General features: G+C 40.9%; 1 protein-coding gene across 1 annotated transcript; it reads right to left on the reverse strand.

The window, feature by feature from the left end:
- Window positions 1-31: 31 nt before the first annotated feature.
- Window positions 32-26,074, reverse strand: tubgcp6 (tubulin, gamma complex associated protein 6). Its single transcript, XM_040026162.1, has 25 exons — window positions 25,777-26,074; window positions 24,541-25,346; window positions 24,212-24,375; window positions 23,372-23,585; window positions 21,902-22,060; window positions 21,437-21,558; window positions 21,215-21,278; window positions 21,004-21,113; window positions 20,766-20,857; window positions 18,613-18,752; window positions 16,566-16,715; window positions 14,996-15,077; window positions 14,294-14,382; window positions 14,021-14,136; window positions 10,868-11,006; window positions 10,744-10,791; window positions 8,789-10,598; window positions 8,189-8,350; window positions 5,741-5,909; window positions 4,895-5,036; window positions 3,084-3,278; window positions 2,356-2,488; window positions 1,441-1,654; window positions 749-942; window positions 32-547 (listed from the first exon to the last, which is right to left on the reverse strand). Exons 2-25 carry the CDS (start codon window positions 25,324-25,326, stop codon window positions 456-458), a joined length of 5,586 nt encoding a protein of 1,861 aa, XP_039882096.1. The 5' UTR covers window positions 25,327-25,346; window positions 25,777-26,074; the 3' UTR covers window positions 32-455.
- Window positions 26,075-27,406: the final 1,332 nt, after the last annotated feature.

A 27,406-nucleotide genomic window follows, 5' to 3' on the forward strand; every position in this document is an offset into this window, starting at 1 on the left:
AAAGAACTTTAAAAAGTATAACACAGAGACATCCAGAGAATAGAGATTTTATTTAGAAAAGCATCTGCTGTAGCATGTACATTTACCTGACACTTATAGTTTTTAAAAATATACACAGCTGTGTGCACACCTCAGCAAGTGATGTATTACAATAGTGTCATCTCAGTCTCGCTCACACCCTCTTTCTTTCTCTCTCTCTCACACACACACGCACACACACACACGCGCAGGCAGCACATAGATTGATTCAAAAGCTGTTTTTAATTATTCAAGCACACATTAAATTCTGCACACTGATTCAGGACAAATGCCTAAAAACTTTTGAGTGTCACAGCTATGTCCTATAATATACTGCAGGCAGCATTTAAAGGTATTTTGGTCATGAAATGAAGGTGGAAAAAAATAATTACAGACAGATTAAACCCACTTTTTTAGAAGAAAGGATTCCTTTAAGATCATGAGTCTTTGTAGTAGTTGTTGAAGTTGATGCGAAGCAGGAAATCTTCTAAATGTGGTTGATAGCCTCTGTTCACCAGCTTGGTCACCACTGAGAGAAGAAAGGAAGAGACATTTTTAATGCTTTACACTCAATGAAACCAGTTTTTCAGCAAAGTCAAAAATACTAAGACTGCACAGACTAACTTATTTATTGATGCCTCACGTGAACCCCTGACAAACCTCTTTGAGTTAGAAGGAAGATAAACAAGCTGAACTTTCATTCAGACAAAACAACATTCCCTGGCCTTACCTTTGAAAAGAAAGTGAGAGTAATACTTGAAGGTATTGTACGACTGCTGCATGGCAATGAAGCTTGGGTGCACTGCTTCCCCCTGCTGTTTGTCCCAGGGCTGTGCAATTAGCTGGGCCCGAAACTTGAGGATCAGGCTGAAGATGCTGTGGATGATGTTCATGACCGGAGCTGCTTTCTCTGTCAGCAAACCCCTGGAGAGTCGACGAGTGCAAAGTTTAAGAGACATGACAAGAAACTTCGGAATGACTTTCAGACAGGCTGAAGTTCGACCAATACGAGTGTGATACTGACAACCTCTCCTAATGAGATTAAATCTTTCATGGAGTTCAAGAGTTAGCCTCAGATTCAGCTGGAATTTTAATTAACTTGTTACGTGGAGGTTTAATTAATTTTAGATGAAATTATGGGAGCTAAATGCTACTTTGACATGCTTTGCCCGTACAGAGCCTCAAGAAATGTTGTTAATCTGCTGAACTGCAGCTGTGATCACTCAAAAGGCTGATTTTTGTTGTTGAAAAATGTATTTCATTCAGAATTTTTGATCTTGTTTTAAGTTATTTCTTGACCTCTTAAAATAAATAAATAAATTCGCCCAAAAACTAGTACCTAATCTATGCATAGTCAACAGAAAAATCAAACGGCAATAATTACTTAAGCGGCATTTCCCCATTTGCAGTTCCAGCACTCACCTGAAGATGGCTCTGTTGAGGTAGTCTGCATGTGTACGGTGGATGGCATCTAGGTCGTTGGCAGTGGCCAATTTGGCTGTGAACTCACTCCAGGACACTTGCAGGATTTGATTAGCGATGTATCCCTGTATCACCTTGACAAAATGCTGCATCTCGTGTCTGTACAGCTGCAGCTGACGGAACTGCACCGAGCGGCCTGCGCCTTTCACCAGGGCTGAGGGACACAAAGGCCATCAGAACAAGTTATGCTCAGTGCTGCAAGGACCTAGAACATAAACATCTGATGGTTACAGACTCTGACACGCAAGGATTTGTGGCTGGTATCAAATCAATGTAATAATCAAAGCCTCCAGGCTCTCTGTATTCTCTTAGTGTAACAAAAGGCTATCACAGCTGACTTTGGGCTCTGGGAACTTGTAGCAGTCATCTTTTTTTGTTGTTTTGTTTTGACTTTTTGACAAAAAGTCAATATATATAAATCATTACAGAAAATAACTGATAGCTGAAACTACATTTATGAAACAGACTTTGGTGGATTGTATTTCCTGCATGTGGGACATTCATCCAGTTTACAGATGAAAACTACTAAAGGATCTGCCTGAGTCATAATATTATTTCTGTATTATTAATATTAATTCATTTAGGGTATTTTTTATCCTATCAGGACCTCCATTTATGTAGTCTACACTGACTTTAACTGATCAATATCACCTAACCCAGGGATGCACACGGTTTTATGACAATCCCACAGGTCTGAGGTTTGCTTTGTATAAATAAAAAAAATAATCTCAACATTCCCTTCCATGTATATTTTATAAACCACTGCAGCACAACAGGGGAGATTCTGAACTCTTGCTTCTCAGAGGTAACCTGGAGTTCAAGCTGGGTTCTGAATCAGCAGCTTCGTCCTCTCACCGGTTCTCTTGAGGTGAAACCAGACATCACGGAGGCTCCACACCATGTGTTTGAGCTGCAGCAGGAACGAAAACAGGCGGTTGTACTTGTTCATGCAGCTGTCTGTGATGATGATATTCAACGGCCAGTCGACCTGGGAGATGTTGCGAGAAAAAAAGAGAAGAAAAAAAATGTAACTGCTGTAAGGAAGAACGGCGCGTGGAGCTTTGAGTGTGAAGGAAAAAGGAGCTGAGAAAAACAGGTAAAGAGAGAGTGATGGATGATGTGGGGGAGGAGAGGAAAAAGGTGTGAGTGCAGAGACGTTGACAGAGGAGGTGAGAGGATTGTGAAGTTAAGCCAGAGTGGTGAGAGAGAGGAGTTAGAGGTAGAAGAAAAATTGGGTGGAGAAATGTGGGGAAACAAAGCGAGAAGGACGAGGAGGGGAAGTGGGCCAGGACAGTTAAGACTGAGATCCACCAAAAACAGGAAGAGTCTGAGAGCCAAAGGAGGGAACGAACACTCAGGACAATATGTCCAGCATTAGTCATTGTGCATGTCACCCAAAAGACGCGACTCCAATCGATCTATGAACTTGAACCATTTAAGTGCGTGATAAGCTCATTTTCCACACCCAAAGCAGTTTGTCAAAACATGACAGGTTGTCACAGTCAAGCTGCCACTCAGGCTGAGACAAGCACACCCATGCAAGGGTACTCGCTCATTCACCCCATTAAAACACTCAGCCTCACCTTGTAGCGCAGCTCCAAGCAGTTAAGAGAGTCCGGGGCATGTGGGTGGAAGGTCTCGGGGAGGAAGCGAAGTGCGAAGGTGAAGTTTCCAGCCAAAGGCGTGTCCCCGTGTAAGCTGTACTGCAGGGCCTTGCTGAGGATGGAATTCAGGACTAAGGGAGTTAGGAGCTCGCCTGGGGTTTGGCCACTGGCCAGCTGGGTGGGAGATGGGGGAAAGAAGAAAAAAAAAGTAATGTGTTGTTGGGGCGCATGTTCATATTTAGAAAGAGCCGATTGACTCATTTAGGGTAAAAAGGAGTGATAATAAGTGAAATCTGCATTTAAGCTGGATAAACAAAACCTTCTGTCTCGTGAGCGTCAAGAGACAGGTGTACCTGATCATTTCACCAGAAAAGCAAGAAGGTGTTAGCAAAGGCTGTGCTTGTTAATTCCTGGCAGGAAGAGGTTGAAGTAAAGAGTCTAGAAATATCACACTGATGCTTCATGTGCTTCAAAACAAGCAAACAGGGATGGAATTGGATATAAATTGCTTACAAGGTTAAAAGTTAAACCTGCTTCTCTTTATGAACGAGCCCTAAAAGCTCTAAACAGAAAAGCACAACAGCATCACCGCTGTGATATTCTTGAGATTTATGAAATATTAAATATTTTGCAAACCTAATTTTGTATTCGGATGTTTGAAAATGGTTCGCAGTACTGCACGGCCACCTTTATAAAGATTTGTACAACTTTGCTCACAGCAGATGAGCAGATCCTCAGCATTAGTGTTCAAGGTAAATCCTAATAGATGCTCCACTTTTGTGCAGAATCATCTTTTTCATTTAAGTCCATTAAAGATCTTAACAAGCTCCCGACCAATTTGAAAAATGTAGGTTTTCAATATCTCTTCTCGTCATCCAAAAAACTGTCCACACGAATCACCGAGCGCTCATCTTTTTAAAACCTTTTACAGCTTTTTCAGCCACTTAAGTACTGATAGCATAGTCTGGCTTTAAATGTAAAGTGCACATGAAGATTTTATAATGTGTATGTGTTTTGTTGGTGGTGCGGTGCTGGACAGTTTTTAAGATTTCATGAATATAATATTATTTTGTTGTGCTTTTATTTAGTGTTTATAGTTTATTTGTTATGGTGTCCACCTGTCCAGAGACTGCAGATGAAAAAACACCAACTCCTAAAAAGAAATCTGTCTCTTTAACTGCTAAATACTCCAATAAATGTACTATCCACTTGCTATGTTAGCGTGCAGTTAGCAAACAGTGGTATTTTAGACATTTTTAAAATAGAAAAAGCTCCCTCCAACCCCCATATATACATGTAGTCACCAAGTCTATTACTAATATCAAAATATTGATCTGATGCAGCTTTTGGAAATTGGGTTATTGCAATTTACATGAGCGATGTTGTGAGATTATATGTGACAGAACCACAATGCACACACAGGCTCTAGGGTACTAAATCACATTTGCAGGAGGACATACGAACCCTTAGAAACTGACCCTCTGGGTAATGATGCAAGAAACGACTGCTATCTAACTGTGGCGTATACATTCTAAAACTGTGGCTGTTTAGAGTTATAAATGACCGGGGAATTTTCAAGGTTACCCGTGCCTGCTTTTTACAAGCAGCATAAATAAAACAAAAGGCTTTAGATTTAAAATAAAAATAAAAATTCTCCAATGGAGACCGGGCATTTGACCTTGCTCTGAGATTCTCTTTCCTGTCCGCTGCTAGAATTCAACACCAGAGAGAAAGAGACAACCAGCCCAAATAAAGACAACAAAAAGATATGAAGCACAAAAGAGCGTCACCTTCTCAAACAGCAGATCGCTGAGGGACTGCGCAAATTCGCCGTCCTCCATCAGCAGGAAGTGGCGCAGCGCCTCAAAGTGTCTTTCCACACCGAGCTCCACAAAAAAGTAGTCCACCACGGCCTTGTTCACTAAAGATACACTGGGAATGGAAGGTGAGGAAAGGAATGGCTAAGTTAAGGAGAGAAAAGTTTGTGAAGTAAAGAAGGTGCTGACTTGCAAATTTCATACAGGTTGTAGACATTACAGGCATCAACCCTACTGAAGCTCGGAGAATATACCAGCATATTATTTTTCACCCCGTAGATGGCTTTCTATGTGCCATTACTTTAAATCGTCTCTCAGCAATTCACATTTATAAAACAGTCTGATTGTGAGAAGGTTCTCTTTCACTCAGAAGTTAGCAAGGAAGAGTCGAAAATAGATTTCTGTCAAACTCCACTGCATTGTCTATGCATGGAATAAAAATGTTAATAAAAATTACGAGCTAACACTAAATATTCGGCACCCTTTCTGTGTGCAGTGAGGGATGAGAAAGCCATTTCTTTTACACACAAAGGCTTGACTGCATGGGGTGCAGGAACACTGCAGGTGAAGACTGACAAGCTTGTCTGGAGTTCTGATGGAATCTTAAAATGGATGAAAGGCAATAAGAATTTAAATTATTCCTGCAGCTCCGAATATATACTCGACTACAGCTTAAGTGGCCTGAATAGAATCTATGAAAACTCACACTTGCATTTCTCTAAACATTGTATTTGGCTTTAAACACAGACACTCGGTACTCACTTGTTAAGGATGTTATTACCATTTTCTAACACAAACTCTTTTTTTCCAGACACTCACTGTGTGATGAGCGGTGCAGTCACAGAGTGTTTTATAAGGACTGGCAGGGAAACCATCTCGCTGAGTTGGACAGCTGTGGTGTCTGTGGCTCTGTGGAGTGTGGGGTCCACAGGAAGGCCCCAGGGGCCCCGAGTTACCTGCTTCAGCAGCTGACACGTAGGGGAAGAAGCTGTGAGAGAGAGATGACAGGCATGAGGAAATATCACTCTGACGACTGCAAACAACAGTGCCGTGCCTCAAAGTGTAAAAAAAAACAAAAAAAAAACCCAGAGTCATTTAAGTAGGTGAAAATGGACTCAAGCAAAATGTATTTTTCAAACATTTAACCCTCTCAAGGCAGGCGTTGCCGATTTGCAACAGTTAAAAACTAACAACCTGATTACCCCACATACATATGAGTTTTTTTACTCAGAAGTACCACTGCAGGACTTGGTTGTGCATTAGCAACAAAAAGTTTAATTTGAACCTGAGAGGGTTAAGCTGTTATGAACCAAATGATTAATCAACTTGTTGAGAACCAAAGCTTATAAATGAATATTGCTTATACTTGTTTGTTACAGCCACTGAGCTACTACCTTAACTCTTTACCTATTGAAAGCCTCCTAGCAGTAACCTTTAAATCTGTTTTCTGAACTGAGCGGTTTCTCTCATATTTCAGGCCTGCTTATGGACCAAAATGAGAAATCCAGAAACTATTCTAGTGGTCGTCAAACCACATTTTTATTGATATATACCGAGGTGTCAAAACCCATCATTAAGGATCCTGGGGAGGACATCAAATCTTCTTTATAGGGGTAAAGAGTTCAAGGTGCTCTGTAATGCTCATTTCCAGCTCCATATTAATAATATTGAAGTTGGTATCTTATACTGTGCCTCTGTCATCTTCTGAGAGAAACCTTAAGGCTGCCCTTTCAAAGATTTTCTTCTGCCTGTTTGGCCATTACAAAGTTGGAAAAGCAGGTGGGTGGGGCTTCTACGGTCACAACCACCAGCTCCATCCCTCTGTGACATCACAAAGGTCCAGGAGTAGAAAAATGTGTCAGTAACTGAGTGTTGAAAGTTGTCTGAAGTTTAGCTTTTAGGCTTACTGGGATTATTTGCACATATGCTGACCTTATTATTTGAAACTTTTGGGAGTAACCATTTATTTGTACATATAGGATTAAAATGAAGGAAAAGTAAATTGGGTCTAATTAAAAATTATTCAGAATATATACAATTATCATCACTTTGATTTTCTTGAATAGCTATAGCATTTACTGCAAGTTGATCCTGTCATTTTGGGGGTTTTTCGTAGCCTCATCTCTTTCATAAAACTTCCTAAATTATTGCTCCTGACTTTGCTCAGTGGTGTGGAACACGTATTTGTCTGAGTAGATTTCCATGACTGATTTCACAGTAACTCCAGAAACAGGGATGAATAATAGCAGCATGACTGAATGTTGAACACAGAGTGAACAAGACAGGATATTACTCCACCGAGCCACGAGGCATCCCACCCGAGCATAAAGCAGACCTTTATGAAATATTACTGCTTTTTATGCAAACCTTTGCTTGCTGATGGAGCAAATATTCAACAGCCTGTGGATTTGCAACAGTCCTGAACATGTAAAAATAATTGTTTTAATTTACATCAAGTATGTACCACAAGCCTAAGCTGTTACACATTTTCACTTCTTTGCTATTTGAAATGATGTTTTAAAAAGATGTGCCCAAGGCCTACTTGGCGTAGGCTGCAGCTATTTTAATTTCTACAAGAACAGATTGGCCTTAAAGTGCTCCATGTGCTGAGTTTCATCTCATTTTCAGCAAAAAGAAAAAACATAGCAGTTTTACAGGAATTATTTGTGGTTCGTTAATGGCACAAATTAATATAAATAATATTGAAAATGGAGAGTAAAAAAAGCCCTCTTATAAAAAGAAAACACAACATACAATACATTCATTATTATAAATTGTTGATATTTACAGCACTTCTGTGAGTGCCGTTCATGTAAAATTTTGGAATTAAACTTTTCAGCTACTCGCTAAGTATAGACAGATAGGCAGACAGATTAGATACACAGATAGATAAGCTTATTATTTGAATGCACTGAAATTGCATTTAAACTGAAAGGGTTTTATAAAACAAAATCCTACAAGCCATAAATTGAAAATATTCTCTTGGGCACAAAAACATCAATGAGCCATTTAAATAGGAACAAACTGTTTCCGTTTTGCTGCTGTGCTGGATTTTGAATGCCAAGTACAAACTGATCAATTACACCATATGCACCTACATTATGTTACCTCTTATCCACAACACACAAAGGAGATGCCACGAGATGTGGCCAGAAATACTGTTCCACCCCACCCCTCCACCCCTATACAAGTCGCACTTCACTTTGCCCTCAATAAACAAGTCCCAAAGGAGCCGTTCATTTCGAGCCCTTGATATTTTCAACTAACCCATTAGGTTGTAGCAGTCCTCATACTGTTCCACCTGGTATTGGGCAGCCAAAGCCAAGAGGTATTCCTGCTCGGACTTTTCTCCAGGGGACAACCCTAAGCAGGTTGTCCAGGACCCCATGCCCTCAGCCAGCTGCTCACTGGGGCATTCTGACACAAAACCTAAGGAGAAGTGTAGACTAATTACTTTTTACAAAGAAAGAGCATAATTTGCAGTGACATCTCAATTTACACTACATGAAAAAACACTTTACACTTCCAGCTTTTCACACCTTCATGCAAAGAGTCAGGTGACACAAATTTTGCCGTTACAATAAAACGGTGATTATGCTAAGCTTCACATGAAAATGCTAATGTGAAAACAGGGTTAACAGGGGTAATACACTTCAGATATACTACTAAATACCCCACTACAAGCCCCGAGACAACAATGTGGATACAAGGAATAATAATTTTGCAAATGAACACTAAAGAGCTTGGGTTCAATTTTATATCCTCAGAATTCGTAACATCTTAAAAATTACTGAGTGTAACATGTGGTTAATTACATGAATGTCACAACAGAATGTGTATGTGTATAACACAGGCTTTGTTTCGTACCTTTGTTGTATTCATTGCCCTTTACTTTCTGCTGATTTCCAGTTTCTTTGTCCTTCACCACACATCCAACACCAAGTGAAGAATCTGATGAGTGTCCATAAGTACTGCCTGGCAATGGGGCAGGTTGTGGCTCAGTCCCCAACACCACACAGCCTATCCCCAGTGTCGAATCAGACGAGTGTCCATAGCTGCTGCCTGGCAGCGGTGATGGAAGCGGTTCACTTTGAGAAACAACACATCCAACACCTAAATTTGAGTCTGAAGAATGGCCGTGGGCACTGCCGGGCAGAGGAGACCGCTTGGGCTCATCTCCTGAAACTACACACCCAGCACCTAACGCTGAGTCTGATGAGTGTCCGTAAGAGCTTCCAGGCAAAGGCGACAAGGATGGTTCTGCTCCAGATACCAGACAACCTGGCTGAAGGGTGCTGTCTGAAGCGTGCCCGTGCTTACTCCAACGAGGTTTTGCTTCGGGAACGTTGGACACAAACTCACCAACCTTTATATTTGCGTCAGAGGAATGACCGTGGATGCTGGGAGCAGGGAGTGGTACAACAATCTCTGATACATTTTCTCCAACTTTAATATGAGCATCTGAACTGTGCCCGTGAACACTGGGCGAAGGTAGAGGGGCAACTACATCTGGAATGAGTTCCCCAACTTTTATGTGGGCATCTGAGACGTGGCCGTGGACATTTGGAGTAGGAAGAGGAGCGACAAACTCTGAAACGTTTTCCCCAATTTTGACGTGAGCATCGGAAGTGTGACCATGGATGTTAGGAGAAGGTACAGGAGCATCGACTTCTGAAACATGACCTCCAATTTTGATGTGTGAATCTGATGCATGGCCGTGGATGTTCTGCGAGGGAAGTGCAGCAGTTACTTCTGATACATACTGTCCAATCTTTATGTGAGCATCAGAGGAATGTCCATGGATGGTGGGTGAAGTTCGACTGACATCTGAATGAGGACTGGAGAGAGGCCTGTGAAAGTGTGGCAAAGGAATATTTTTTCCATCTTTATTGTGTGTGTCTGAGCTTTGCTCTTTAGTGCCTGTCCCCTGTGGCTCCACCCCACCATCATCAGAAAGACTTGTCAGGACTTTGTGATCACCTTGGTCACCTTGCACTGTTCTAGTGGAAAGAGCTTTGTTAACCACGTCATCTTTGGATTGTCTGTCTTCTGGTTTACTTTCGAGAATCCCTGTTTCTGCATCCTGTTGGAGTATAGGTGTAGATTCCTTGTGTTCGTTGGCTGTATTTGAGCCACTCTCATCCACCTGCTGTGCTGAGGCTTGTGAAGGTTGCGCGCACACACTGCTCTTTTCAGACTCCTCTGAGGTGTGCAGGCCTAGAGAGCTGGACTGAGAGGCTCCAGCTAGCGGGCTAGCTTTGGTTACAGTTTCCTGGACTTGAGGAATTTTCTCTTCAGAGATGTGAAAGGAGTGGTTTTGGATCATGTCAGGCAGGACTACAGGTCCCCAGCGGGGCCTGGGCTGGACTGACGCTTGGCCAGTGATACCCTCAAGTGGACTAAAGGGGGCACTGAAGTCATAGTCTACTAGTGGAGCTGTAGGACAGGCTTTGGGTAGGTCAGAGCCAATCTCCTGTAGAGCCATATCTACCTGCTGACTCTGAGACTTCGGAGACTTGGGAAGAAAGTCACTGATGTCAATTTCCTCAGAGATGAGGGCAGGGTCCGCTGTAACCTGTGCAATCTTTGGCGAAGGCAGATCGTGTGGTGGTGATACAGCTTCAGATTCTTGAGCCTTTGTTATCTGCTGCTCTGACAGCTCCTGGGTGGGAAATTCCTGTCAAGATATGTTAACAATTCAATATTATGTTTCTGGAACACACATCAAGTGACCATGAAGTGAAAAAAGACTGGATGTTCAAAAACTAGCTTGTTGTTTGTCGTGGAGGAATCTGTTGTGCTGAGGGAGCAGGTGACATTACTTCCAAATGAGGTCTCTCCTGACCCAAGGGATATTTTTCCAGTATGGCCTGGAAACAAATCACAAAAGGTTCGGTTACAAAGTTTTGGTTATATGTCTTTGTTTTCTATTCATTTGTAACAAACCTGAGTTTTTTGCCCATCATCCCTGAAAAAGTGAGCACGAGCTTCATCGAGTCTCATTCGCTGCACTCTCCACATGGCTCGTCTCTCTCTGCGAGCTGCTTCCTCCGATAGACGGCTGTACTGAGCGATCAGCTCCTTCCTAGAATTAAATAAATGGGAAAAAAAATGTTAAAGTAGCTGAAGGTCTTATCCTCAGTCGCTTACTGAAGTCTGCAGTAAATGCTTGTATAAAAGGCCCTGCCATTCCCGAACTGACCATTAAGTGATTTTTTTTATATTTATGCTCAAGTTTTATTCATATTTGTGCATGACTGTGATGTATTAATGTCATATTAAAGTAGTGTGTCTTATTTGACTGGCAAATAATTTGTACTGAAATTTGAAAGAAAATTATCCAGAAATATCCAAAATGTTTGCCCCACCTGAGCTTGTGGTTTAGAGGGACTCTGAGAGTACTGGTAACCTGTGTGCTTATAATACGTGTTGGCTTTAATTAGAACTAAATTCCTCAACAAACTACAGGCAATTAATCAGTAAGACCTGCAAAAACATGAAACCTGTGCTTTCCTTGACAAAAGCCTTATTTATCCACACATGAAAAGAATTGAGTTTTTTGCCTAGCACAGCAAGAACTGCAGCTGTTTCTCAGACTTACAGAGAGTGCAGAATTATTAGGCAAATGAGTATTTTGTCCACATCATCCTCTTCATGCATGTTGTCTTACTCCAAGCTGTATAGGCTCAAAAGCCTACTACCAATTAAGCATATTAGGTGATGTGCATCTCTGTAATGAGAAGGGGTGTGGTCTAATGACATCAACACCCTATATCAGGTGTGCATAATTATTAGGCAACGTCCTTTCCTTTGGCAAAATGGGTCAAAAGAAGGACTTGACAGGCTCAGAAAAGTCAAAAATAGTGAGATATCTTGCAGAGGGATGCAGCAGTCTCAAAATTGCAAAGCTTCTGAAGCGTGATCATCGAACAATCAAGCGTTTCATTCAAAATAGTCAACAGGGTCGCAAGAAGCGTGTGGAAAAACCAAGGTGCAAAATAACTGCCCATGAACTGAGAAAAGTCAAGCGTGCAGCTGCCAAGATGCCACTTGCCACCAGTTTGGCCATATTTCAGAGCTGCAACATCACTGGAGTGCCCAAAAGCACAAGGTGTGCAATACTCAGAGACATGGCCAAGGTAAGAAAGGCTGAAAGACGACCACCACTGAACAAGACACACAAGCTGAAACGTCAAGACTGGGCCAAGAAATATCTCAAGACTGATTTTTCTAAGGTTTTATGGACTGATGAAATGAAAGTGAGTCTTGATGGGCCAGATGGATGGGCCCGTGGCTGGTTTGGTAAAGGGCAGAGAGCTCCAGGCCGACTCAGACGCCAGCAAGGTGGAGGTGGAGTACTGGTTTGGGCTGGTATCATCAAAGATGAGCTTGTGGGGCCTTTTCGGGTTGAGGATGGAGTCAAGCTCAACTCCCAGTCCTACTGCCAGTTTCTGGAAGACACCTTCTTCAAGCAGTGGTACAGGAAGAAGTCTGCATCCTTCAAGAAAAACATGATTTTCATGCAGGACAATGCTCCATCACACGCGTCCAAGTACTCCACAGCGTGGCTGGCAAGAAAGGGTATAAAAAGAAGAAAAACTAATGACATGGCCACCTTGTTCACCTGATCTGAACCCCATTGAGAACCTGTGGTCCATCATCAAATAATAATAATAATAATAATAATGGATTGGATTTATATAGCGCTTTTCAAGGCACCCAAAGCGCTTTACAATGCCACTATTCATTCACTCTCACATTCACACACTGGTGGAGGCAAGCTACAGTTGTAGCCACAGCTGCCCTGGGGCAGACTGACAGAAGCGAGGCTGCCATATCGCGCCATCGGCCCCTCTGGCCAACACCAGTAGGCAAGTAGGGTAAAGTGTCTTGCCCAAGGACACAACGACCAGGACAGAGAGCCCAGGGATCGAACCGGCGACCTTCCGGTTACAGATGCGATTCCCAACCCCCTGAGCCACGGTCGCCCCCAAATGTGAGATTTACAAGGAGGGAAAACAGTACACCTCTCTGAACAGTGTCCGGGAGGCTGTGGTTGCTGCTGCACGCAATGTTGATGGTGAACAGATCAAAACACTGACAGAATCCATGGATGGCAGGCTTTTGAGTGTCCTTGCAAAGAAAGGTGGCTATATTGGTCGCTGATTTGTTTTTGTTTTGTTTTTGAATGTCATAAATGTATATTTGTGAATGTGGAGATGTTATATTGGTTTCACTGGTAAAAATAAATAATTGAAATGGGTATATATTTGTTTTTTGTTAAGTTGCCTAATAATTATGCACAGTAATAGTCACCTGCACACACAGATATCCCCCTAAAATAGCTAAAACTAAAAACAAACTAAAAACTACTTCCAAAAACATTCAGCTTTGATATTAATGAGTTTTTTGGGTTCATTGAGAACATGGTTGTTGTTCAATAATAAAATTATTCCTCAAAAATACAACTTATATACAACCTAATAATTCTGCACTCCCTGTACAGTGTACATATTATTTATTACTACAATTTGCACGACTGTCTTGGATCTTTGTTTTTATTCTTCTTTAACATAAACTAATTTTATTTTAATCACTGTTGTATATTTAACAGTTGTTAAATCATACAATATAAAGCATCACTATGCATCTGTGGTACCTTTAACTGTGTTGTTTATTTATTGTAGACTGCACTACTTTTTTATTCTTTATCCTGCAGCTGAAACACAATAATTTCCCTTGTGGGATCAAGAAAGTATCCATTTATCTATCCATCTATAGACAGATAGAAGGTATTTATATTTTGAATAATGCAAAGGTTGCACCAAGGGAGGAGAAGTAAGGATGTGAACTGTTTGGAGGAAAAGCTGTAGATGACAGGTGGGTTTTTTTAAGCTATGGTACCCTCTGATCTCGGCCATGTCATTGTAGTAAATAAAAGCTTAGTGTTCACATTATTTGCTCATGGTGCTGAATCAGTTATGGAAATTTGGCACATTAAAACACGGGATACAGAACTGATGTCCCATCATGTTTGCATGGAGTAGGTTGATATAGTTTTTTCAAATAAAATCTTAACAGCTGTAAAGGCAGTCAGACCTAGCTCTCTGCTCCAGCTGCTCCTCCAAAGCTTGAAGTCTCTTTTCTCTGTCCCTCAGCTCTCTGGCAAAGCTGAAGTCATCCTCCTCCTGCTTCTTCTTGGCTGCACTTCTCCACTGGCACCACACGCACATAAATCATTACTGTTTATCACATGGTCTTTTCTTACTATCTGAGGATCACATGCAATACCTGACTATACACAGTTTAATCTAGGCACTCCTATTCACACACTTTTTTTACCCTCTCTCTCTCTCTTTCATGTCTTACTACCTCTTGCTCCTGCTCCAGGTGCTGTTTCAGTTCCTCAAAACGCTCCCTCTTCTTGGCCTCCTCAGCCAGACGTTGTGACACCTGGCGCCCTACAGGAGGCGGGGGAGATAACAGTGAGCTGTTTACCCCTCCACACACACAGAAAAGTACATAACATTCTTGTCTGCCTCTCGCACACACTTAAACAAGACAACATCACCATCTGCCCCATATAAACAAACTCAAATATGCCCGTGCCAAGACACGCAAAGCGCATCAGGCTGAACACTCCCCCACCCCACCCCCCACCCAGCCACCACTGCCCCCCAACAGTGCCACACATCCTCTGAAGTAATAAATGATGTGAAGAGTTAGAGCTAAACTGTGCAAGTGATGATTAGATTTCACAACCCATGGTACTGGAAAGTATTCAAAGCCTTCCTCACTGCAATTGCCCCATGCATCTCCTCTGCTCTCCCGAGGGGTGGGAATGGAGCTGAAGGAAGCTCTCGCATTTAGCAATCAACAAGCGAATCAGGCTTATACTTAGAGTTGAGCCATTTGTTAAAGGTATACCCAGCAGGATGTGGGCTATGCATGTACGTCACGCAGTATATAAAATTCTACTTACAGTGTACGTGTGTGTGTGTGTGTGTGTGTGTGTGTGTGTGTGTGTGTGTGTGTGTGTGTGTGTGTGTGTGTGTGTATAAATGTTACACTGACCGCGGATGCTCTCCAGGGTTTTGGCTGCCGACTCTCTGACCTGATTGATCAGCTCCTGGCGTGCCTGCTCTGCCCTCAGGGCCTAACAATAGACAGAAAAAAAATATCATCATTAACAAAGATCTATGTCCCTGCCCTGTCTCTCACCTCTCCTCCCCCTCCTCAGCCAGAGGCTCACACAAGATCCGCCATACAAGCCAGGTTGTTACACTAAATCAAGTACAAGCTCGAGACTTCATCCACATCATTTTAATGACTTGCTGCTGAAATCCTCTGTACTTGAAGAACAGTGCCACTTTGATGGATTGTGTAATGTAAAAAAAAAATAATAATAATAAGAAAGCGAAAAAAAACAGTTCTCCTTTCTCTTTGACTTACAGGACAAGACCTGTAATCAAACACTGTATATAAAAGATGGACACACCCTCTGGATCTAAAAAGCATAGAAGGAATTTCTGTAAAAACATCATTGTCTGGATATGAATTTGCTGAATCACAGAACAAGATTTTAAGCAGTGGAAGCGTCCTGGTTTCTGTTTTTCAGTCTGATTACTACTAACCAATCCTGGCTTTCTTGGCATGCAGGCTAACAGTCAGCAAAAACTTTGGACTGTATTTGCTTAACTGCAATCCTGAAACCATCAATTGCTATTTGACAGTAATCACAGTTTCCATAAGTTTAGTAAAACTAAATTAAATTTTTTTATTTGTGTAATCTGCCTAAGGAGGATGTATTAAGACTGAGTCAACTGCCTTCCCAAAGTGTTGTGTTTGTATTGAAATATCTATTAAATTTACTCCAGCTGGTAGTGTAAGACTGCACACCTTTGGACCAAGAGTCGCAAGTTCAACTCCCGCCTGGCAGTGGTATCCAGTAAGTGTCCTGGCTAGTCCCCCCATGCTAAAACCAAGCCCTGAAATGGCACAGCCATGTCTGCAGCCTGTCTGCTTGGAACATTTCACTACATGCTGTACTCTGTATGATAGCGTATGTGACGAATAAAGGTTCTTTGTTGTTGTTGTCCAGAAATGGAAACCAAACTGAATTGAAACAAAAGGTAAATAAAGACTGAAATGAATTAATGAAACAAAAATACAAAACTAAACTGGGTTCACAGATTAATGTGAAAGAACCCTAAACCTGCATATACTGTTCATTTGGGAATAGACAGCCCCATGTAGTCCAGTGTAACTATTGTGTAAGTCTGCAGTATCCTCAGCTTTTAGTCAGATACAACCCCCTGTTGTTGTATTCCGTTTCAAAAACCTAGCGAGACAACTGCCAAAATGCCAAACTTAGGCTTTAAATGCTAGTCCACAAACCAATGGATGGCATCTTGGTGGCTATGTCCATATAAATATGGACTACATATAGTCTATGGTAATGATTTGTCTTGTTAAAGTTCCTTTTTCACTGCCTCGACTCTAGGCTATATAGCTGAAAAGCTCTCATAAATGTGACTGATGATTTTGAGCAATGAGAAAATCTCAGACTCAGAAAAAAAAAAAAAAGAAGAAAAATACATCACAGACATCTAAGATCCACAAGAATATCCATGTGTGTCATTACTTGTTCCTCCCTGCTGATAGCACTGTGCTTTGCAATTCTCTCCATGCGTCCACGATACACTGCACAGTCTCTCTCAATCTCCTCCACCTCCTGGAGAGAGAAGGTGACAGCGATGCGGGGTACTGGCAGCTCCGACCAGCAGATGTAGTGCTGTGGACACACAGTTGACAGAATCTTAGTATCATAAAAAGAGGGAAAAAAAATTTCACGGATCAATTCGGATGACTCATTTGGTGGATTTTGACATATTTTATAACCCCAGAGTTTCTTTCATATTAAAATATGTGTTACCAGCTGTCTGAAAACGTAACTCATTTTTACAGCTACCAGCACAACACAAACTAGCAATGAATTTAGGATGATGTAGAAAACCGGTATGGGAATGAATTTGAAATAGAAGCTATGCAATGACCTGGTTATGGTGGTGCTGCTTTTAATTAAAAAAAAAAAAAAATCAAAGTGTTCATTATTCCATCCTACAAATCTTTTATACTGTGTTTAACGAAGAAAGCATAATGCAGACACTGTAACTGGCCTTGTTCCCGTTTATGATCTTATGACTGCATGGGATTAAATCAGAGTCAAACCTTCAGAAACTGTATTAATTACTGCCAAAATTGAAAAACTAAAATGGATATCAAAAGATCCCCTGGCCTCAAGACTTCAGAAATGAATAATTACATTGCCTGTGACATAAGACACTTCACAAAATATGGAGAGTTGTTTTTGGTTTTTTTTGTTTGTTTGTTTTTTTATCTAAATCACGCCGTGCCTCTTTTGTGTGTTTGATTGTTTCATGTAATTATGTTTTACCATGAATCAGTTTTTGTACTTTTGTTCAAATATGTATGGTTTCCTTTGTGCGCTTGTTTTGCATATCGGTTTTATGCTGTACATTGCATTACGTATTTCATTCAGAAGATAACGGTAACAAAGTATTTCTTTAATTAAAAGACATGGATTCATGTGCCATATCAGCTAGTAAGCACATTAATGCCCATCACTTTACTCTTGTGTTTTTAATCCATAAATTCTTCCTAGGTATTGATAACTACCCTGCAGGCTAGAAAGACTCAAGCATCAAGGGAAAGAACAGAGAGAGGAAAAGTTACAGAATGCCAATTAGAAACAAAGGTCCTACAGCTTAGGTCATGGAGGTCAGACTGTAAAAAACATCATGCTGGGGAATCAGCAGGTAGGGAAGTTATGCAAAATACATTTTCATGAAAACTTCACCACTTTACTGATTTTTCCCCTGGTTTGCTAAATAAGTGATTCATTTATTTACAATTTAAGTTCTTTTTGGTCAAATGTGAAAACTTTCTACATTTTCTTGTTATGATACTAAAGTGAATGAATTTGAAGCTTCAACTCCTGGTTGACAAGAGGCGGACCAATTTACTGGCAGGCTAATCTTTTTCAATTTATCAGGATGTGTATTTATGATGGTTAATAAATGTAAGGAAGAGAAAGAACAACCACCCTTCAACCATGTTGACGGTGGATAGTTTGTCCACCAAAGAACACTCTGTCAGTGAACATACGACTAATGAAAATCATTGGAGAATATTTTTGACAACCAGCTGAGTGATTTAAAAAGTAATATTTCATGATACCTAGGACACCAATAGCAATATTATTATTTCCAAAGCAGGAGTCAAACTTGAGTATGGAAGATGAAAAATCTGCCTGACAATAACAGGAAATGTATCACAATTCTGATGACAGCATATTAATAAAGTTTCAAAGAGACCACGTTCCCATCTGTTGCAGTAATGATTGTTTTTTCCACTATTTCTGGCCAGTATGGAGTTTCAAGTGAATAGAATTTGTACTGTGGCATTTATAATCAAACACATACAGCCAATTCAATTGATATCAACAGCAATAACAGAGGAAAAATGGCTAGGTACTTTTAACCATTTCTCAACATGTTTTCTGTATTTACAAGACTCAAAAATTCTATACTGGGTAAATTAAGAAGGCTATCTACGTTATATGTATGTATATCTACATAAATGTGGATCTGTGAATGTGCAAAACAAACCTGTGGGCAGCAGATTTTGAGGAGGTTGATAGTCTTTCCACACACATACACATCATTGGCAATGTGTCTCAAGAAGACTGGCACACAATCCTCCACATCCTTTGAGATCAGAGTGTAGCCTTGGACCCAGAAGTGTTTGTCTGCAGGAATTCAAAGATGTCTATTACGTGTTGTCCTACAATTTAGAGTAAGTAGTTTTCTTGGTCCATTATGCCTCTTATAACAGCACATCGTACCCGGCACTGAAACATCTTAAAAGCAATGGTGGTGGAGTAATACCCAGCCCATGCTGGGGCTGAAACTTTTCCTTATTAGTATGACTTACGGGGCATGGCAAAACTCTGGCTGCTTGAATTAACTCTTGGAAATTGTTAGCTCTTAGCTCAGTGATCCTCAGCAAAAAGTATAAGAGAACATGAATGCACGGGGCTTCCAGAGCTCTTTACAGAAAGCCCGCGGCTTGCCAAGAAAGCTTAGCTGCTGATTGCTTCCTTGGCCGATGGAGTTCGAGGAGAACAATGACATTTGTGTGTCCTCCAAAAAAGCAAGAGTGTGAAGTGCAGAGGTTCGCTGCAGGAGTTGATGAGGTGTAGCCGATGAGCAAATGGACCTGTTAGTCAGACAAAGCTGAGGTGGTGGTCTGACCTTGAATGGGGTGTTGCATGACGTACAATATTTGGACAGTCTTGATTCATGTAGCAGTATATATATGGAGTAACTGTCAAAATGGAAATAAAAAGAAATGTATACAAAAATGTGTACAAAAAAACGAATAAACTAAAATGGGATGCTTTCACGTACAATTCTGCCTGGCTAACAATTTAAAAACCAGAGAACCAAAAAGCAGCAAAATCCAAAAGTTGATACCATCAAACGGCAAACATTTTTTTCTTACCCGAATAATTAAATTATCAGCCAATTAACAAAAATATTTAGTGGTTAATCATCTGTTCAACTGACTAATCAATCACTCAGTGACTGGACTGACACACATATCTTCATACACGTCACTACCAAGCACAATCTCATACACACACTCACGCACACCTTCATGCACCAACTTACTTTTTGCACAATACTCACTCTTTTGCACATCTATTGCACTTTTGCATCCTCACTGTCTTGTGTCTGTATCGTTGCGCTCTGTCTGGTGTTGCACTGTCTTTGTTATGTTTTTTTTGCAATTTTTGCACATTGCACTTTATGTAGTCCTGCATTGATTGTCTGTTATACATCATATGTAGCACCATGGTTTGGAGGAACGTTGTCTCGTTTCACTGTTTACTGTACCACTGCACATGGTTGGCATGGTTGCCACTTGACTTAACTAATATTCAATTATTCTCAAATAATTCGGTGAGATTTGAACCCTGGCCTTTTTCTTTTTTTTTTTAAACTGTTTTTTTCTGATCCTTTAAGGACTACACCCAGGACTGTTAACAATAAAGCTGTTCATCTTCTGATAATAGCAACAACAATCAAATGACAGATAAGCTACAACAACATTTGTATATAGTAAACAGCTATTGTAACGTTTTTTAATTTTTCAAGTTTTGATATTAATGAAATTAAAGCCATTACACAATACAGATAAGATGACCACAGATGAAAAATTAGACATGACAATGAAAAGCAGTGTGAGCAAAGCAACATACAGAGACACACAAAGTCCCTCAGATCCTGCAGAGTACAAACGAGTCTATTTTGGCCTCAAAGCCTCTTTGGTCTCTTCTGGTCTCCCCAAGGGATCAAGTCATTAATAAAGTCATTAATTTTTCTGGAAGCAAAAAATAAATTCAGCAGGTCCATGTGTGTCCATGGCAATTAAACCAGAACCAGAATAGTTGTACCAGCTAAAAAGAATAAAGGACCACTACTTATTTGTATGGCTTACTGAGTGAAGATATCTCTGGTTCTTCCAGCTGGGGTATCGGATTCAGTTTCCCACTGATTATCGTGCAATAACGTCATGACAGCTTTTATAGACACAAGGACAAATCCTACTAGGCAACAAACGCTGTAATAAAATCTATTTTTTTCTGCTCAACTATGTATCTGGCAGGTTTTTCATTTTCAGAGCCTGGAGACCGAAGCCAAGGTTTTGATACGGCGACGTGTGTGTATATGTGTGTGCAAGTACTGTGTCTCCTCACCTCTGTAGCTAAGGTATTCCTCATTGACCTGGATCATGAACTCTCCATAAACATCACGAAACACGCCACTGTACACCCAGTCAGACACAAACCTAAGTGAGGCACAGAAAAACAAAACAAAATAGTGGTGTCACTCTTAGACAGATTTATCAACCATTTAGCTATATCACTAAAATAATATAGGATATATTTTGCTGTTTTCGGGATGCCTGTCTGCATGGGGCGCATAGAAACTGACCGTGTGTAAGGTTCACAGCTGCTCTTCAGCAACGAAAGAAGAACAGGGTAGTTCTCGTTGCTGCAGTTATTCTGTGCTTCATTGTACAGGTAGGACAGCAGTTTAACACCCTGAGGAGAGCCACACGGCACTAAGCTGACAACTCATCTGATAGGCTAAACGCAACTGTGATAGAAGACATATTGCAGTTTGCAGATAAAAGAGCACTCACCACAGGGAAGGTGGCCTGGCCTGCACCCAAAGGCCCATCCACACAGCACAGTTCTGACAGGTATCTTAGATTAAAAGAAAGCAAAGCATTTTTGATTTGCTGATATTTACATCAAGGTCCTCTTTGAAAGGATATGGCTGTACTGTCAACTAAATGAGGTGGAGGTTCAAAATGACAAAGTTAACACCAGAAAACCAGCGTGTAAAAAGCATTTGACCTCACCTGAGTTGGCGACCCACTTTGCGGAAGAGAAAGCCAATGGTAAGCAGGCTAAGAGTGGGTGGCGTACTAAGAACGCAAGCCCTGTAGTAATGCAGATACTTCCTCAAGCCACCGGTAAAAGCCTAAGAGATGGAATATATGTTCACAGATTAAAATGCATGTGGACTTCTTTCTGTGCCTTTGTAGTGTTGGACTTTGTTGCCTGCTATGGACTGCTTCATTTAGGGCACTTTAATTTTTTCTTTCCCTATTTTTATATATTATATAATATTTTTAGATGTATTTATTTATTCTGCTGCGTACGCAAATAAGATGCTCATGTGTTTCTGTCTCAAAGTGCCCATTCAGGAAGATTATTTCCAATTTCTGAACACAACACTAGTAACAACAGTACAATGCAAGCAGAGAACTTAGAGGAAATAATTTGCAGCGTTAGTGTTATTAACGATGCTTATGCAAACATACCTGGAAGACTAAGCCCTTCTTGTCAGCACTCTGCAGAGAAAAGCGGCTGAGCCTCAAATAATAGGTGCCGTACTGGGCCAATTCCCCCAAGAGACGAGACACGCTCTCTGGAGAGGCTCCTGACACACACACACCGGGCCTGACGTCAAACTGAACACTCTAAGAAGGGAAACGCATATTGACAGATGGTGGACAAAACACAATAAATAACTGTACAGTCTAATAAAATCCAATAAAACAGCCCGGCAGCAAAGACTGTCTTTAGTGCATTCGATATTGAATTTTGCCAAGGCTGTAGAAGAGTCACGTCCATGGTGATTTTTGAAGGCACGGCTTCTGCTGGTATTATTTTAGACTGCATCACATAATCTGCTGTGTGTTATTTTTGTTATTTTTTTTCTTTCACATTGATTTTTTTTTTATAGAGATATTTACAGTACTTCAAGACAGCACACATCTGGGGGCCTTGATCCACAGCCTTGATTGCACTTGCAGTAAAGAAAACACCTATGTAACTATAGAAACAAAATTTTACCTCAAGGCAACCCAATGAAGGAGGCAGGACTCACTTAGATAACAATATACACATACACATATATACACAATATATTCTTTATATAGTTTCAAAAAAACCAAAAGTGGGCGAGGGTGCCAATTTTATGAGAATACATTTAATTTCCTTGCACTGCCATATGCCCCTAATGCATTCTGCCGTCATTTATAGCCATCCTTGTTTCTCTCCTCTGCTCCGGCTTCACTGTGTGTAAAACCACTCACCATAAGCACAGAGCAGGGCAGTGAAGCAAAGTAAAGATTGCATTACTCGAGTTGAAGACAACTCGCCACATTACTGCAACTGCACAAAAAGCTTCCCAGCAAATGTTAATCTGCGTAAAACAACAGGGGCGAATGACTGAGATTTGTCGTTATAACAAAGAAGGAAGTGGGAAAAGCTATGTCTGCCCCGTACCCCCTGGGGCCCCACCAGCAGCAGTCAGCCAAGGGGAAACACTGATGTTAATCATAAAAATATGCCGGAGAGTCAAGATAAGGAATTGAGAAGTAAACAAGATAAGTAGGATGCACTTTATGTTGTAAAAATAAGTATAATCTTCCGACAAAAAATAAGAATTTAATGGGAAACAATAAACTACTAGCAGAGCTCCCCTGGGTTTTTGTGTTCAGAATTAGGAATATTTTATTTTATTTCATGATCATTTAATCAGGCAGCTGACTTAAGCATACACTTCACACTGTTACATTTTATGAGTCAGTATAGCTTGTTTATATGCACGAATTTCCCATTATATCACATTCCAGGTTCTCCTTTTAATCTGCTTTTCTATTTGTAGCATGTCACGGCGCTTTTAGTTACTTTTATCACTTCTGCCTGACAGGCTACTAAAAAACAAAAACAAAAAAAACAAATAAAGTGCATTTTAGAGACTAATAAAAGATAACGAACTGCACCTGGTTGAGAGGAAAAGTAGTAGAAGCCACTCCAATCAGGACGTTAAGGAGATCAGACACCAGTTGCTTCTGGGAGTCCAGGGGTAAGGGGAGGACAGGAGATGGTGTGCTCGTGCTCACCACCCTCATTTCACCCTCCCAAAGCCGATAGAGCTGATCAAAGGCCTCCCTGCCTCCCTCTGTTAGATAGAAAGACTCCCTTTTTCCAGGTGGGCTAGTGAGACAAACAAGGCATTCAGTTCAGTTTTCCAGAGGGAAGAAAAATACAAAACCAAAAAAAACTAAGCAAGTGGGCCTCTCCAATACCTTGATGACTCTGTAGTTAATAGTGTATGTGTCATTATGTCATTTTCTAAACTAAAGGCTTTGGTTTAATTCAGGATACTCTTGAATTCAGAATCTACCAGCTAAAGTGGATTTCTGTTCATTTATATGTCACAGATTTTGTTGTCATTTAACATTTAGATGTTTATTTAAGTTAGACCTCACAACCCAAACACAGACTGGTTTATTTTTTTCAAAAGTGCTTTTTTTTCCTTTTTTTTTTTTTTTACATTTTCATTAGTTTGGCATCTTCGGTCTTACAAAAAAGTAAGCAAGCTTCTATGATTCAATCCATCATTATTTATATTTTTTTCAGCTTTTTCTGGCATTTTATAGACCCATCAATTATTTCAAAAAAGGCAGAACAATAAAACTATGAAAAGAATCAGTAGTTGCTCTCATATTATAGTGAGGAACTAGATTTACAACTGTTAGTGGGTTACAGCTGGGGTTTTTTTTAAATACGAAAAGAAGTTTGGCATGCTTACAGCATAATCAAATTGACACATCACTTACCAGCCAACAGACTCCCAGCAGCGGCGTCTTCCAGGCTCAAATGTGTGTAGAGCCTCCCAGATATCAAAGTCTGGAATGGGGCTAGGCTCTGACTGAGAGTCTGGGGTCAGGTTGGAGGCTGACTGGAAGCCCTCATCTTCACACTGATCTAAACAAGGAGGCACCTGCAGAGAACAACAAAGAGAGAGTGCATAAAGCAATGCAAAGATAAATTATTTAAATCAAACACTGTGCAAATATGAATACGCTGAGCTGCTGAAGTGGACATGTGATAAAACAGCCTAAGCTAAACTAAATATATTACTTAAGGATATAATATGGTGTCTTACTCGTATCGCCAACCCTGTTACATCAATATTACTGGGGATTGGAGGCAGATCTAGTCTTATGTCCATGTCTGAGGTGCGAGTGTGCTGGAGTGCTCCAAACAGGGTCAGCCTGGTCTCCTTTTCAAATCTTTCTTCTGCTTCTAGTTTTGTTCTCAAAGTTAGCAGTCCTGTGCCAGGTGGAGCATCCATCAGCCTCTGAGTTCCATACAGACTCTCCAAAGTCCCCCATTCCTCCCCACACACCAGACCCCATGCCCGGGCCTCCAGCCTCTGCAAGTCCTCACTTTGGTAGCTCCATGGTTGAGGCATTCGCAGCACAGGCCTCTCTCTTCTCATATAGTCCCTGCTAAACGAGGTAGGGGGAGGAGGTGCCGACCCAGCAAGGTTCACAAGAAGGTCAAGGACTGCATCCACTTCCTTCAAATCAGAGTATTCTCCCTCTGGCAGCCTCCCGAGCTGCTCTTCCAGCCTTTCTGCTTCCTCTCGACAGCCAGCCACGCGTAAATCAAAACATATCATCAAGACTTTATTTCTCGGTGGTGTATTAGCTGTGGCACTCAGTCCTGGTGCAGGTCCTTTGGTGCCATCTTGAAACAGCTTAGACAGGAGGGCACCGTAGGCACGTTTTTTAAGAGCCCTGTGGAAACTTTCTCTTGAGACTCCTCCCAGTGCTCTGCGCTTCCATGACACCCCAGAAAGGCTGCAGTCACACAGGGCACTCAGCAGTTCAGTGATGCTGCTGCTGGTACAGCTGGGCATCATGCAGTTGTTAAGGCTTGGATTCATGGTAGCTCTCTTCCCTCAGCCTGTATGAGTAAAACAAACAAGTTTTAGGTGATTGCTTTTAGAACAACTGTAACTATAACAGACGTTTTCCTAACAAGACATAGACATCAGACAATAACTCCGTCCAACCAACACTGGTGTGATAGACATATTACTGTTGACTACTTCCTTTATAAACCACAGTATACGTACGTACACACACACTGTATATAACTGTGTGTGTGTGTGTGTGCGTATGTATCCTATACATAGTGCGCTTACTCTGGCTGTTTTTATATGTATACTGTGTCAGCTAACTAGCATCACTGTTAGCCTTATTAGCTAACGTTTGAGATATCAAACGGCATGTTTTTGTTTCTTTAGCAAGCCCTGTGCTATTCCGAGCTAAAACTATATTTCCTTCTTGTAGTTTTCTATCTTCTTGGTATAGTATTATATGTATTAATTCACCTGAAAATTTGAACCTTGCATCCACCTCCAGCGACTCCTCCCGTGCATGCTACCGTTTGTTGTGACCAATGTACCTCTGCATCGATTAGCCTTCCAGCTACGTTTAAGCGCAATAACAGTCGTACCAATTATATATTTATTTAGATTTTGTTTGTTTTTTTACTTCAGCTACAAATTAATATGCAGTGTTGCTGCACTTAGGAGCTAAAAGCAAGCTAGGCGCCTCATTCATCTTCCATCGTCCGCCGCAAGGAAACAACAAACAGTAGAGCTGCCTCCCCCTGTCTCTGATTGGACAATCAAGTTCTCCTCTGCAAATGACTGGCTAATGATACTGCAGAGGGCAGACTGATTGGTCCGATTTGTTCGTCCGTCAGGGGACGAGAAAAGTGTCATTTGTAACCGCGCTTTGCTGCATTCAGGTGTTACACGAAAAATGTATTTTTGTCTACTGTGACAGGACACTTTTAAGTAATTGACGATAATTATTAATGAACAGAACTCTTAAAATGACAAAAAAGAGATATCCAGAGAAAACACTTCCAAAGCTACTGCAGCCAGTACTGCAGTTCTGCTTGTTTGGGAGCAAAATCGTTTATAAATAGACCATTTCAATGATTTATCAGCAAAACACCTAAACAGTTTCCACTACTTATGGGTGAATACATTCTAATTATAGACCTGATGGTTGAATATGGTCTCCTCTTTTTGCTGATCAGATTCCTGAAAAAGTTGACAGGCACTCATGCAGCCTCCAACAATTATGCATTCCTAGCGTGAATGCAGTTAATGACCTGGGTCAAAACCGATAGGTTCAGTTTCCCAGAAATGGATCAGGCCTACTAACCATACCCCCGTCCCCAATGGAGGTCTTTGCTGAATTTATCTTTAAGTCTAAGACTAGGAGTAATCCCTGTCGGAGAAACCTGCCGATAGTTCTTGTTTTGCAGTACAGTCCAAGGATCACCTGCAGCTAAAGTTGTTTTAGATTTAAGTGGGCTTTGTCCCTCATGTTTGAGGAAAGAGTACCCCTTTAATGGCCAGCATGAGCAGTAATCAGAAGAATTACCTGTACTCGTGACTGTTATTTTCCTTTAATTATATTTTTCCCGCACTCATATCTGACAAATGAAGTGGGAGGCGCTCTGTATGTACACCTAATGAAGTCGTTATAATTACATTTAAAAAAGCATGTAGTGATATTGATGGCTTTTTTTTATTATTGCCTATAATAACTTGTATATCACACAATTAAAAACATTTTGAGGGTCTTTTTTATGTGTGCGATTTTGAAACATCAGTAAATCAGTTTTCTTGAGATACTGCCGCCCCTCACTATTCGTTAGACTCAATAGTTAAGTAGACTACAACCAATTTAAACTCATACTAAGCTTAATAAAATCCCACATGTGAAAATCCAAGCTAACTCAACGAGATATTTTAACTTGCTCACAGGATATGAGCTTAGAGAACCCTCAAGTCAGAAACTGCCTGCGTGGTTTTAAATTATTCATCAGAACAACTGTTTAGAATGACACCACACCATCATTGTTTTTATTTGCTCCAAGTTCTCCTCCTCCTCCTCCTCCTCCGTCCCTAAGGCAGAACGAATCAAAGCCAAATCTCGTTA

The sequence above is a fragment of the Simochromis diagramma genome, unplaced genomic scaffold (genome assembly GCF_900408965.1).
Source record: "Simochromis diagramma unplaced genomic scaffold, fSimDia1.1 OVJJ01000293.1, whole genome shotgun sequence".
Taxonomy (NCBI): Eukaryota; Metazoa; Chordata; class Actinopteri; order Cichliformes; family Cichlidae; genus Simochromis; species Simochromis diagramma.

Excerpts from the sequence above, each read along its gene's own strand:
- tubgcp6 (XM_040026162.1), bottom strand. The coding sequence starts at position 25,326 with ATGAATCCAAGCCTTAACAACTGCATGATGCCCAGCTGTACCAGCAGC. Across the intron at positions 22,061-23,371 it reads CTACTTTTCCTCTCAACCAG|AGTGTTCAGTTTGACGTCAG; the intron begins GTGCAGTTCGTT and ends TTCCCTTCTTAG. Across the intron at positions 21,114-21,214 it reads GCCAGGCCACCTTCCCTGTG|GGTGTTAAACTGCTGTCCTA; the intron begins GTGAGTGCTCTT and ends GGCTCTCCTCAG.